The 15,105-nt window shown below is 43.3% G+C and overlaps 1 protein-coding gene across 1 annotated transcript in view; it reads left to right on the top strand.

Annotated features, from left to right (window-relative positions):
- The window catches only part of RAVER2 (ribonucleoprotein, PTB binding 2), a 69,551-nt gene that overhangs the window by 31,449 nt on the left and 22,997 nt on the right, over positions 1–15,105 (top strand). The window contains exons 4-7 of the mRNA XM_025212534.1: positions 995–1,464; positions 10,476–10,667; positions 12,669–12,795; positions 14,207–14,286. Of these exons, the coding sequence (XP_025068319.1) occupies positions 995–1,464; positions 10,476–10,667; positions 12,669–12,795; positions 14,207–14,286 (869 nt within the window). The remainder of the gene's footprint in view (positions 1–994; positions 1,465–10,475; positions 10,668–12,668; positions 12,796–14,206; positions 14,287–15,105) is intronic.

The following is a 15,105-nucleotide window of genomic DNA, read 5'->3' as shown; positions in this document are numbered from 1 at the left end:
CAGCTGAATTTCCTGCTTTGTTCAGCAGCAGTGCAAGCATTTTGAAAGGTTGCCAATAATACTTCTTTTGTTAGTAAGAGTAACAGACACATTTTCCTGGCATTTCCACATCTATCTCTTTGCTAAACATAGTCAGGGTTTTTATATTTTTGTTGTGCTGTCAGTGTGCGGAGCAGAATTTGACTGATCTCCTTGTGAAGTCAGTCCATTCAGGCTTTCTTTATAAATGTTGGGGATGCATCCTGAAGTAAAGTTTGTTTCTGTTTGCTCTGTCTTTCTATTATGTGTGAATGACCAACCCACAGTCCTAATAAATGGAAAACTTCACTGGAATTATTGCGTTTCCCATGTTGTATTCCTTATTGTCATGGCTGATTTGTATTGCAGAGAAGGACTAGATTGTAAGTGTGTATAATGGCAAGGAGACAAGTGTGAATGTATACTTTTAATAAGGTTAAGAGATGTATATTACCTTGTGATTTCTGTGTGGTGGATTCTCTTCTAAATACTTGATTTCTAAGGTATTAGAACAGGGAATCATGATGACTCGGGTGCATCATCTTTAACAAATATCTGAAGTTTCAGTGAGTTTTTATTTCAAAGCTTGAGCTTTATAAATGGCCCATGACTGAGGCTCAACAAAAATGTTACTATTATTTCTTTACCAGAAGTAAAATATTCCTATTCTTATTCAGGGGCAGCATGGAGGAATGGTAATAATAATATATATGATACATAATATTATGATGTATACTATTAATGATTATAATATATCTGAAAAATGTTATCCTTGATCCAATTAGGCACAGATGATAATGTTCCATTGCCAGATTTTAAAATGCCAAATTTTAAAAAGTCTCTTTATGGTATTATTAGCTTTGTATTATAAATATACATCTTATGGTCCCTTTTTTCCGTGGCTCATGGGGGGGGAGGGGGGGTGTACTGTAGCTGAACTAGAACAGGTTCTATAACTTGTTTTGCTCTTTTACAGCTTTTGTTACTCTGCTAAATGGAGAACAGGCCCAAAATGCAATTCAGAAATTTCACCAACACTGTCTTCGTGGTAAAGAAATATCAGTGCAGCTGCAACCAACAGATGCTTTGCTTTGCATTACCAATTTGCCCACCTCATTTACGTTACAAGAATTTGATGAACTGGTGCGTACATATGGCAATGTCGAGAGATGTTTTCTGGTCTATAATGAAGTTACTGGCCATTCAAAGGGTTACGGGTTTGTGGAATACATGAAAAAGGACTCTGCTGCAAAGGCTAGACTGGAACTTCTGGGAAAACAGTTAGATGAAAACACCCTCTTTGCGCAGTGGATGGATGTTAATCAGTTGACCATGGATCTTCTTCATTCTAAGTGCCTTTGTGTTGATAAACTCCCTAAAGACTATGCTGATTCAGAGGAACTGATGCAAGCTTTCTCACTGAAATATAAACCTGTGTTCTGCCAGGTATGTATATATGAATTGATAGCTTTCAAAAGATGCATATGGAGATGTTTTTAGTCTTGGATTTGCATATTTTTTCTACTCCATTGTTTTACTTTTAATTTGACTGATTATATACATTATGATGTATATACATATGATGTAGTAATGTATGGAGCAATACTAATGTTTCATTGACATAGGTTTACCATATAGGAGGCCATCCCAGTTAAGTGTAAATATAAGGTTTATAATGTGTTCTCTTCCTGTGTATTTCACAGAAAAAGATTTCAGAAATATTTTACAGAGCTTCTTAGATAGATTTTAATTTCATTTTTATTATTTGATCTATAAAGCTAGATTGTGTTGGTACCTTAAATATAATGGCACAGGACTTAAAGAAAAGTATTTTAGAAACCTTAAAAAAATCTCAAGTAATTTTCTTTGATTTGTAAAGTTGTAGCCTTAAAGGCTAATAGTTTCCAACGCCAGCACTAACTAGAAATAAGTGTTGTTTCTGTTGGAAAGGACATATAAGTTGTTGCTTTCTATTGGTATAAAGGCTTCCCACCCTGTCCTGATTTATAAGGTATGAGAGCACAAAACCTAACTTGTTATGTCAAGCTTTCCTGGGCCCATAGGTCTCTAATCCCTAGACTAGAATATGAAAGAAAAGCTACTTTTAGAGTATCCCAACCTAGCCTGGCTTGTCATTTCAAATAATAAAATCAGGAGTTTCTGACAGGGCCTATTTTCCATAAAACCATGTTGAATGTGCAGTTTGAGGTTGTTGATAAGTTCATACATTTTCCACCTTTAACTGTGGACCGCATCATGAGACAGGTGATGTGTGATATCACATATGCTGATGATACTCATGCAGCAGGTGGCAGAGCCAGTCAATATTGCCCATAAAATATTCAGCATAAAATATTAGAGTGCTTTGTTATTGGAAGTAATGCAGCCATTCCAAGAAAACCTTTTTTAACACCTTCAGGTCTTCTCTCTGTCTCTCATAAATATGTATCATTACAGACTAATAACATTTGTTATTTATTGCATTATTGTAGTACCTGCAAGCTCTAGATGGATCAGGATCCCGCTTGATATAGGCATAGAACAGAACTAAAGACGGTCCTTTTCCAAGGAGCTTACAATCTCAGTTAAAGTCAAGATACAAGCAGATAAAAGTACAAAGAAGCAGCAAGAAAACACTGGCTAAACATGATAAGCAGTCGTCTCAGCACTCCCACAACTTAGGCCGGGGTGGGCAATTATTTCGGGCAGAGGGCTGCTTACTGAGTTTTGGCAAGCCATCAAGGGCCTCATGACAGGCAGCCAGGGGCAGAAAAATATTAATTTTCCAAATGTTTTAGGGGCTCCGTGGGCTGGATAGAATGGCCTGGCAGGCTGTATCTGGCCCGCGGGCCACATTTTGCCCACCTCTGCCTTATGCCATAGAAAGGTCTGTTAGTGAGGTATGCTAGTTGCATGGTGAATAATAAAATCACACCAGTTGGCTGACATAACTATGCCAGCAAAACCCAAGGTGTGGATGCAGCTGTCCTGACAGAAGACAACGTCTACCAACCAAGCTTCTGCCATTCAGGGAAGCTGGTGTAAGTCTAGCGGCAGAAAGTATTCTTCCGGCAGAGTAGCCTTCACACCTAGAAGGCTAGGATACAGAGACTATAGCTAAGAATGGAGCAGCCCTGTCATGTATATTAAGTCCTAGGCTTTTTTTGACAAGGTTTTTTATAGGCTTAATGAAAAGGGACAGTTTTAAGAAGAGTTTTAAAGGGCTGTAATATATAAGTTTTGTGATGCCTTTGGCGAGCAACTTTAGTGCGTGAAGACAGTGTAAGGGAAAAGCACAAAGGTGCTTGTTTGAGAATCAAACACGTATGAGACAGAGGATTAATTGGAGGAGGGCATTTACACCATTGGTAAATCATCTGAAAATGAGCCATGACTAGCCTTAAAAGTAAAAATAAGTAGATTGTTTGTTGAGACAGCGGAGGGGGCTAGTACAAGGATGAATAGAGATGAGGAATGTGGTCAAAAGGACAGGCTAGGAGCACGATCTTTGCAGCAGCATTCTGAATTGAACTGCGTGGGCCTAGGTTGCATTTGTCAAGGCCCCAGAAAAGGATGTGGCAGTAACTGAGATGCAAGATCAATGGCAGCTAGAAGGACAATTTTACCTGTGTGGATAATAATACCATATTTACTTGAATTTAGGATGACTCTGATTATAAGATGCCCCCCCAATGATTAGATTTTACGTACGGGAAATTTATAAATGTATTACAATTTTCCAGGTATAGAATCTATTTATTGGAGGCTTGCCTTGAATTTGTCCCCCTCCCACTGCTACAGCGGGGAAAATAAATCTAGGGGGTCAGGAAGCCCCATTCCCTTCTGCCTCTCCCCATCTTCTTCCCCACGCAGCCCCACCGTCCCCTTCCTTACTTGCAGACCCTGCTCTCCCTGAGCATATGGAAAAGAGGAGTAAATTTTAAAGCACTGACCTCAAAATAAGCATAGCTGTAGTAACTTGAACATAATACGCATAGACTTAGTTCACCCAGAATTGATGCAGTTTACCTATATATATACCTAATATATATATTACAAACTGGGCTGGGACCCAGCAGTCAACAGCATTTCAAGCCATGGTGACCCGACAGCTTAGCAGTTCTCAGTATGATTGCATCCGGGTGAGCGGGAATGTGCTGTTTGCAGTGCCTCAAAGCCTTTTGAGGCTCCACGAAACATGTGCAATGCTCATGGTTCCATTTGCCAAGTTGCATATTTGCAATGTGGCAGCAAAATTAGATAATGGGAAATCCCAGTATCTAAAAAATCGGTGGCAGAAGAAAGCAGGGCAGCACACGTGGATACAGTGTGCACCATCTGAAACCAGAGCCTGACCAGCCAGAGCCACACTGCAGCTGCCAGCCAGGCTCCACACACCTGGATTGCTGCTGCTGCAGCCCTGGGAGGCCCCTAGGACCTCAGGTGAGTTGCTGACCCCAGCCTCTCCTACCCCGCTGGGGCAATTTGTCATGCCCCAGAGCATGCATGCACGGGCATGCCATTGTGCCACTGCTGTTTGTCCCTGGGGAAATGTACTTCCCGCTTGTCTGGATGCACCCTATGTGTGTGTACTCCAGATACACCCCCACATCCATGTGCTAATTAGCCCCCACTCATGACTGGAACTGGGTGTTCTTGTCATAAGGTTTGAGATGGTCCAAAAATTTATATGCAGATAAGGCACCAGGCAGCCTGGTTTGGCTTTACCTCATGGAGGCAGGGCCACCCTAACCATATGTGACAGGCTTAGACAGGGGCAACAGATGGAGTCTGGGTAAACTGTTTGGTGATGTTTGCCGGATATTTAAGACTGGTGAAGAAACAGGAATAATTGGAAATGGGAAAGAAAAGTGCAGCTCAGCTGTGGGAATGAAGAGGAAGTCGAAATATATAGATTGTAGTGGCTCAGCATGACTTCAAAAGAGCCGGTGCTGAGGGGGACCGCATTCATTGGGCACTACCATATATCTTTTCCAGGGGATTACACTAATCTATCCTTGTGGTAGCAGAATGTTTGACCAATATGGGCAAAGTATTTTTAAGTCATACATGGCTGCATGTACAAGAAAAAAACTTGTATTTGAGGAAATACAGTATTTAGAGATTCTGTGCTGAAACACATCTGCAAGATTTAGACATAGCTTGGATGTCTGGACTTGGAACAGGATCTAAGTCAAAGAAGATCCCTTGCTTACTGACCTGAGTGCCAAGCAGGATGGTGGAGTTGTCCATAGTAATTAAGAAAAGAAGTGGTGGGGGCTGCTAGCGGGGAGATTAAGAATGTAGTTCTAGACATGGTGAGCTTCAAGGTTAGAAACAGAAATTAAACATAAACCGGTATAAGTGATTGGAAACTGGTTCAAGTGTCTAACGCAACAGAAGTTCAGTGCACATAAACTGCTTTCAAAATGGTCGAAACGGGTTTAAGATACCCTGGATGGATATAATATCAAACTTAACTGATTTAGGTTAAATTGGTTTATTGAACTCCTGTCCTATCCCAGATCCCCTCCAGATTCAAGTTAGCTCACAGTTCCCCATCATCCCAGGATGCTTTGCTGGGTAAGTGGACTAGACTTGGCTTAAGCTGTGTGTTCCAGCCAAGCAAGGATAACATGCTCTAGTACCTCCCTTTCCCCTGCCCCAGCTTCTGGTCTGGGCTACTGCAGGCATGTGGCTGCATTACCAGAATCAAAAGTAAATGTGTGTTCACTCTCTTATCTGTTCAATCTCTGCAGCTTAGACTACCCTGCAAAGATTGAATCAATTCAGGCTTGGGCATTTTGACAGTGGTGTTGTCAATATGTGATGTTGCATCACATTAGCAGTACATTAAGGCAATTTAGCGTCAGTGGTCACAAACTATGATGCAGCTACATTGCTGTAGCAATGCGCTGCTTCATTATAGCGTGTTGCTACGGTCATGTAGCAAGTAAAAATAACCGCGCACAGTGCAGCCTATTACTGCACCAAAAGGAAGTACTAAATGATGGTGAGGTAACAAAGGCTCCATAGGGGCATGTGTAGAGGCGCCCAGTGTGTGCTTAGCCCAAATGATAGATGTCAGAGGACATTCTGGGATATGGGCTTGGACAAAAGGAGACGTGTGAGCAGAGTGGTAGATCTAAAGAGTTTTCACCATGGTGATGCCAATTGAATTAATGACTATGGATGAGATCACCCAGAGCAAAGATATCCAAGGAGAAGAAATGGGGCCTAGGGACAGAGCCCTGTGAAAAAAGTCAGAAGCAGGGATGGGGACAATCTTACTAAAGCAGTGACAAGTTGTAGAAGGAGAAGCAATGTTATGTAAGCCAAAAGAGGACAAGATTTCAAGAGAGGTCCAAGATTTATTATGTTAAACACCCATAACAGTTTGAGGAGGAGAAGGATGGAAATGTTGGTTCTGAACTGTGACTGAGAAGAACTCATTATAGAAAATGGGTTATTGTTTTTATTATGGTTTCCTAAATATAGTCAGGTATTACTATTCATTAACAGATTGCCTTTGGTACTAACTCTTCATCTTGTAAAAATGTTTTAGCTTGAGGATTTTGCTTAAGAATTTTATTCCTTTTGATGTATTTATTTCCCTCAATCTGTAACTTTACTCTTCCTTATACTATATACTATTCTTCCTCCCTTGTTCCCTCCTTCTGTACCAGAAATATAGACTTTTCTTTAAGGAAGAGCTGCATCCAAATATTTATAGACACTTTCTAAAATGCCCCCATTCCCTGCATATGACTTGTGAAAATGTTTGTCTCCCACACTCCTTGCTTCAGTTATGGAGAATGAGGCAACTACTAAACCTTTTCTTACTTCAGCTCTTAGGTTTTCAGTAGGAAGTCTCCATTTGGGTTTTAGTGATTTTCCCCCCCACCTTAACTTCACACAGATCATGGTGGCTGCAGCTTTGCAGGTTGAAGGTGTCATGTTTATCTGGATTTCTAACTGAGCGAAGCTGTAGTAGTGCAATTTGTTATAGAAGTGCAGCCATCTAAAGCCTTTGTCTGTCTGTCTGTCCATAGCGCTCTGGGCCAACTGCACACATGCCACCGAGAGGACGCATGCCTATTGGCTGCAAGGGCCTGGAATGTTATGGACAGAGGGAGCAAGGGAGCTGCTGCGCCGCCCCTCCCGCCCACCAACAACAGCTAGCAGGGAGGGGGTGGTGATGGGGAAGAGGAGAGAAAGGGAGGGAGGGGAGCAGGAAGGGGAAGGTGGGTTTCTGGGGCCAGCGCCCCCTGCTGCCGCCACACCTCCCCCCCACCCCTCTACTTCCTCTCTGCTCGGCCCCAAAAACAGCCAGCAGAGAGGGGCAGGCAGCAGGGAGAGAGGAAGCAGGGGATGTTACCTGCCGCCGGGTGTCGGCAGCCGCCACCACATGCAAGCCCCCCTCCTGCCCTGTGCCTGGAAGCTGCCAGCGGCGTAGGGTGGAGTGGCAGGGGATGGTGGGGCACATGGGGCTGAACTGAGGGGGTGGGGGAGGGTGCATGAGGCTGGAGTTGAGGGGGACGTGGGTGGGGGATGCATGGGGCCACAGGCAGAGTGCCAGTACTGCAGGGCATTGGGTGGCAGCACTCTATCCCTACCCACCTACCCCCCATCCCCACCAGTCATTCATGATGGGCAGTTTGCTAGTTCTTTATAAAAGTCTGTCATATCTTAACCAGGGGTTTGTAGCAGTGCAGCAACATTATATAGATAAAACACAGTTTAGACAAGCTCTCCTATTTCCTCAGCCCTCTTCCCTTCCAAAAGCTGGAGGTTATTTCCAACTGCTAGATTTGACATTAGTGATTTTAACCCCCTGCAACTACTGAAGAAGCTGTAAGAAAATTACTATTATAACCCTTATTACTTAAAGAACTAAATACAGTAATTGAAAATTAGTTGACTTTCCAGTCAGATTGAAAGAACGCTGTCTTTTCTCTACATCATGTTGAACAATGATTCTATATCACTTCTCTTTACGTTAGGAATTGACACTACTGCTTAAAAGATACGGTCCATATTTTAACTTTCTTGTTTAACAAGAAGTTAGTGACTCTACCATAAAACATTGTGTATAAAGCATAGGCGGCGGTGACTTTAATTTTTGCTGGGGGGGCTAAGATGATGCCCACCTCCCTTGCCCCTGGTGGCACAGCTGGAGCAGAGCTGAGCAGAATCCTTGGGGGGGTTGGGGGTGGATGAGGGCTGCCCAGTGCAGGCTTGGGGCTCCCCACCTTGCTGTCATTCCCATGGGAGGTTCACACTGGCCATGCTGCCATGGCCAGGCGCCCCCTGCTTGCCTAGCAGCAGCAGCAGCAAGGGACTCAACACCATGCTGCCACCCCCACTGCTGCCGTGTGGGCAGGGGGCACCTTGCCATGGTGGGGCAACCAGCGCGGGGCTCCCAGGGGAGGGCAGAGGGCCCTGAGCCCACAGCAGGCAGCCTGCATCCGCCTTCATCCCATGCACAAATCTGGGGGGCACATGCTCCCTCATTCCTCCTTCCCCAAGGGTGCGTGTAGCAGCAGGGAACCAGCTCCCCCTCACCCCCCAGCATGAACCACTCCTGGTTCTGTCCTGCTCCCCACCCCAGCCCTGGGCCTCATGCACCACCCTAGCTGGGCAGCGCCCCCAGCCTGAGCCTCTGTCCCACTCCCTCCCTTGCTGTGGGGCCTTGATCTACCCCCATCATCCAATTTACCTGCAGGCAACTGGAGGAGCTGCTCTCCATTGCTGCCTGGGTGTATATTCCTGGCCATGTGCATGTGTGCGCCTACCTAGCCCCTTTCACCTCCTCCCCCACTTACCAGATGCAGCTCAGCTTCCCACTGCCTAGAATTGGGGTGGGCAGTTATTTGGGCTGGAGGGCCACTCAAGGAGTTTTGCTGCACCCTTGAGGTCAGGGGGTAAGGGCAAGGCTGACCCAGCCCCGGCCCCTGTCATAGCTGATTATGCTAAGTTGAGGGGCAGCGGGGAAGGAAGGGGCCCAGGGAGATTCCAGTTTATCCTAGCTGGACTGAGCAGGCAGAGTCTCCATCAAGACCAGCCTAGACCCCTGTGGGCAGGACTCACTCAGTTGGGTGGATGGGATGGGGTCAAGGGCAGGAAGGGAGTGGGACAGGTGATTGTAGGGTGGTGACAGCATGGAGCCAGGGCCTGGAGCAGAGCCATGAACTGCTCCCCACACTTTCCTGCAATGGATATTGGTTCTGTGGGCAGGGACCTGAGGGGAGTAGATCATGGCTCTGTCCCAGGCCCTGGCCCTGGCCCTGTGCTGTCACCACCCCAAGATCCTGGCCCCAGCCCTGCCCACTGTCCCCTTGCCACCCACCTGTGGCCCCATTGCATCTGCCCAGCAGAGTGTGTCCTGCTCACTGGGGTCCCAGGCTGGTCTCTATTGAGACCCTACCTGCCTGCTCCATCCAGTGCCCCTGGCAGTGGGTGTGGGGTGGTTGTGGGTCTGGGGTGTCTAGGCAGCAGTGCTTCAGTCTGGCAGAGGTGGCAGGGCATGTTCCTGGTCCCAAGTGGCAGCAGGGGCTGCTGGGAAGCTGAGTCCAGCTGCCGTGCCTCCCCTGCTCTACCACCCACCATCTCCTGGCCCTGCAGACTAAAGCTCTCAGTTCTCAAGAGCTATGTTTAGGGATAGGGCGGGCTGTGCCAGGCAGCATGTCCACGCCTGGGGTGGCAGGATGGCCACGTGCACCATGGCTTGGGCTGTCCCCTGTGTGTGGGTCAGATGAGGCCGAGGGACCCACCATAGATTGAATGGAATCGCTTGGTGGTCCAGATTCAATCTGTGGATTGTGTTTTGCTTACCCCTTGCCTACAAGCTGAAGCTGCATCTGTCACAGCAAGGATGCAAGGGACCAGGGGAAGCAGCAGTGGTGGCATGGGCACAGGCAAAACCCTCCCGTTCTATAGGCTGAATCCAGTGACTCTGTGGACCAGATGTTACCCTTTTTCATGTGGCCTTACAAAGAAAGTACTACTACTTAGAAATGTGTTTAAACCAAATATCAAAGAAATTATAATTTTCTTACTATAGAAAATAAAAGTGAATGTAAAAATAGTAGTATTCAAAAACTTTACATACTTGAAAATTTCATTCTCCTTTATAAAATAACTGTATTTGTAGCTGTTGAATAAATTTTATAGCTTAGGCTTTCCATGAGATTAGATATAAAGGCAGTGGTAATTTGAGTAGATGCAGCACAGCACATACGCTAAATATAATATAATAGTGTATTTGCATATTACATTTAGCATACATGGGAAGAAATGTTATAATTGGGGTAGGCATTGCAAATTAGTTAATCATAGGAATGTTAAATATTTTGCACAGGTAATTAATGCTCAGTGCCAGGGGGAGGGTGAAAATATTTTAAAGCAGCTGCTGAAAGTGTGTGCTTTATTAAGCATATTGTGAAATGCCATTTCAGTTTGCTCAGAATGAAGACAGTTATATTGGTGGCTTTGCAGTAATTGAGTATGAGACTTCAGAGCAGACGGAGAAAGTGCGAGAAGCCACAGATGGTATGATTATCAAAGGAAAGAGAGCCCAGGTTTCATACTGTGCTCCTGGGGCACCAGGGCGAAGCACACTAGCAGCACTTATTGCAGCCCAAAGGATGGTAAGTAACCTTTCCGTTTTCAAAGAGAAAACAATTCAAAATTTTAAATGTATATTATACATTAATATTATACACACACACACATGTGCCTGCACACAGACAGACAGACATATATGTGAATTAATGAGACCTCTGTGACAAAAGTTCATACATACTTCGTATATCTGGCAAGAAGGTGATTATTCAATCAAGTGAAAATCTTTTTAAATGAGGAAACTATTGGCCTCATTGAAATGTTAACACTTAAAACATACCTCTACATTAAAAAGAGACTCTGTAAAATAGCTTTGGGAAGTACTGTCTTTATCAAAATGTTTTTCGTTTGTCTGTGAAAAGAATCATTTCTTTAACTTTTCTTCAACCAAGAGCTGAGCTTATAACTTGATCTGCTCAAGTTGAGTTACAAGTGTTATGCTGTAGCAACACTGCAGAAGTGACTTAGTTTTATGTTCAGATTGGCCAGAGCATATTAGTTACCCAGTGCCAAATCTGCCTTCTCCCTGTCAAAACAAGGCTGTATAATGCAAGGATGAAGAGTAAAATTTGGCCATACAACACATGTAACAATCAAATTCTAGTAAGTTTAGCATCTGTGGGTACATCCAGACGAGTGTGGCTCTGCGGACGTGGTGCTGCAAACATGTCTGTAGTACCACTACTGCACAGTCAGTCATTCTCCGCGTTGGAAGTGCCTGCTGCCAATGGATGCGCTGCTCTAATTTTTTTTCCCCCTTCGGGTATTTTTGACCCCTGGATATCCAAGGATCAAAAAAAACAGAGTAGCATATGCTTAGGCAGTACACACAGGTGAAAAGTGGAGCCGGGCTGCCTGGAGCCGTACTGCAGCTGCTGCCCAGGCTCTGCCTGGCAGGATGACTACAGCTGCAGCCCCAGGAGGCCCCCAGGCAAGGCTGCTGGCCCCAGCCTCCTCAACTGCCCCTGGGGTATCTTGCCACACACCAAAGCACACATGGTACAGGTGTTCCCTGGGAACATCTAACTGCAATGCAAGGTGTGCTGCTGCTGCTTGTCCCCAGAGAACTAAACATCCATACTCATCTGGATGCGCCCAGTGAGGGAAACTATTTCAGTTTTAAAATAAGCCAAATTGAGAAGGCGTACTTTTTAGAGCTGTGATTTGGTTTAAAATACGTATTTATGTGATTTAAAAATACATTTTAAGGTCGTAGGATGGCTAATTTCATGCCTGATGTAGAAGAAGCTTGTATATCCTGCATGTCATATCAAATCATTGCTTAGAAAATTGGAAGTGAAGGTGAGTTGTTTGAAGCTGTCATGAAAGTAGTAGCACAGTATTCTTATTGCTTTGGATAGCTTTGAATACATGACTCTGCTTTTCTGTAGAGCTCTACCCCACAACTCTATAGAAGAGGTGTGTTTGTGTTCTTACAGAATAAGTCTTAATAATGTATATTTCATCACCTCCTTTACTAGCTAAAATTTCTAGTTTTGTGGAAAAATATTTTCTCTGAGGAAAACCTGCCATCGTTTTGTGTAAAAGATACTCTGGAACATACTGTTCATTACATCTAAAACAGTGATTCTCAACGGGGGTACTGCAAAATCCTTTGAGGTGTGTGAGGAGGTGCAGGTTCGGGCTTGTACCTGCCTGGCTGTTCCCTTTCCCCCACTTCCCTGCCCCCTCTGCAAGGAGGTAACAGTAACAACTGTAACAAATAGTTTTTGAAATGGGATGGCATTCAGTTCACAAAAGTTATGAACGAGTGCATTGAGTCTAAAAAAGCTGAGAACCACTGCACTAGAAAGTAATTAATTAGATGTATTTGCAGACAGTTATCCTGCAGGGATCTTCTATTCTCTGTGACAACATGGTGTTCTAAGAAATAAATCTGCACAGGGATCTAAATGCATTCTTTTTACTAAGGACATTCTTGCATGCGGAGAATGCTTGAGATGCTATATAGAATATGCTTTTGTTTCACCCTGGTTCTAACATTTCTCCATCTCTGCTCTTTTGAGATGAGAAACAATAGGAAAGGATTGCTTCCAGAGCCAAACGCAGTCCAGATTATGAAAAGTTTAAATAACCCGGCCATGCTACAGATACTTTTGCAGCCCCAGTTGCGTGGATGTGCTGGTAAACCTGGTAAGCTTTTAAGAACTGAGAAAGCAAATATGCCAAATCTCCTTCCCCCGTATGTCGGAAGATGATCCTTGTTCCCTTCCAGTCCTATGATTCTAAGATTCCAGTCCTGTGATTCTGTCTTTTGTGCTATATATGAAAATGTTGAATCTCCATGTGTGAATGTTGTTTTATGTTAAATCTGCTGATGCCAGTACATATATAGTTTTACTTTATGTTTACAGTATAGTCTATGTCTGCCAGTCTTGCAGCACTCTTCCCCACACTTACGGCTGCAGTAACTCATTTTTTAATGTCTTGGATAAACATATCGCCTTTAGCTTTGGAGGAAGGGAAGACATTTTTACATCCAAAGTATCATAATTGTCTCTAAATATTTTTCCTTATGAAAGTTACAGCAGATAGAGGGACAGCAAACTGGTTTGAAAGCTAATTTAAATGTTAGTGTTCCTTGTACAACCTTACTAACTAACTCTTCAATTTACATATATTTATGTTAGAAATTGGCTTAATATGTAATCTGTGTCACAAACATCTTTAGACTTTGAGTGTTCGGATCTGGTTCCAGATGTGTACTTTGCAATTCAAGTCCTTCCCCAGTGCATAATATTTTAAAATACTTTTTTCACTTCTGTGTTTCCATAGATACATGTAGCATTATACAAGCATAGTTCTGGTTAAGGTCATTTCACTAAAGGAACTTGCCTTCTCATTAGGTCAGACAATAAAAAGGAATCTAATACGTTTCAAAGAACTAAAGGGTTAAAAAGAACAGGAACAGACAATCTGCAGATTTCAGGAAAGAGAGATTTAAGAATATAGGATGCTGAAACAGTGTGAATGAGGTTCTGTGTTGTCTTTTAGACTAGAGATTCAGCACACTGGGGGGGAGAGGAAGAGGATGATGAAGCTGTAGGGTGTCTTTTTGCCACCTTTCTATCCTGGCCTGTTTTAGGCACTGTACAAATCTCTGGGTTAACTGTCAGCAGTCTCTCTATGGACTACCCCATCAGCTTTAGGTTGTCCTTCCTGCTCTTAGGACCACCAGACTTGGATTTCAGTGGTATTTTGTGCAGGCATTGTAGTTCTTCAGCATGCTTTTAATCATAAATGTATTTGGAGAGGCCAAATGGAATAATGTATAAATATGAATACCAGTACATAAAGAATACATAAAAATAGATATTTATGTACCTGAAGAAAAATGCCTTACATTCAAAAATGTACCTAAATCTATCTCAGCCATGCAGTTAGACCAATAAAAGATATCATGCCAAAAAAATCCTTGCCTTTCATATATTTCTTGGACCATCACAGCTACAACATCACTCCAACACTACCATATCTTTATATAACTTGTTTTTTAAAATTCTCTAAGTATTTCATTATTAACATCTTGTATTTCCTAAAACAGTTCTTGGAGCTTCTGCTGGTTTCCCTCATCTTGTAAATACAGCAGTCAGCCCAGTTTTGAATCTGAATCAAGTTCACCAGGTATGTTTGCTCATGTGAAATAATGTATACCCCAGTGTGGATTTATGAAGTATTCTACATCAAAACCTATAAGCGGCTGTTGAGAAGTTATAAGTAAAATCAACTTTTCTTGATAAAATGATCTTGTTCCTAAAAATCTATTTTATCTGGTGGTTTTGAATGAGAGGTTTGACTCATTAAGATCAGGTTGTACATATTATCTACATGCAAATTAGTTTTTTACTTTTTTCCGAGGTTTTTTATTTACTAATACCTGACTGACAACAGAGCTTTTCCTAAAAGAAATCTTTTTTCCATTTCAGGATTACATCAGGGGGAGGGCGGGGGGGATGTGGGTGCTGGTTCCTTCTGGCAGTAGCTCGAAAAAAATATAGATCTTTTGGAAAATATGTCCTTTACAAGGCAAGAGCTATCACTATTATCTATCTGTTTTAGTTCATACAATGTATTGTAAAGCAATATGGCTTTCAACCCAGTATGAGCCCAACATATCCTGGAAGATTACAAAGAAATCCAGGATCCATAAAGGGGCTCTGTAAAGGAGATTTGGGATAAATCCATTCCCTAGCTTAGGGATAAGTCCATGGATGGACTTGCAGCTCTGACCCATAGACAATGCACCTCTCTGCACCAATCCAGTGAGTCAACAGTCCATACAGTTTCTACATCTTGCTACCACATCATGGGTACCAAAAAGTTTGCCAAAGTGTAGACACTGCCAAGGGTCAGATTTTACCTTTAGGAAGTATGGGCAGGATTTTCAAAAGTTCCAAATAGAGTTAGCATCTCAAGTGCTGTTGACTTTTAAACAAGGCTTTT

This window comes from Alligator sinensis, unplaced genomic scaffold (genome assembly GCF_000455745.1).
Source record: "Alligator sinensis unplaced genomic scaffold, ASM45574v1 scaffold982_1, whole genome shotgun sequence".
In the NCBI taxonomy this organism is placed as follows: domain Eukaryota; kingdom Metazoa; phylum Chordata; order Crocodylia; family Alligatoridae; genus Alligator; species Alligator sinensis.
The sequence above is the reverse complement of the archived record's forward strand: the minus strand, read 5'-3'. Positions and strand labels throughout refer to the sequence as shown.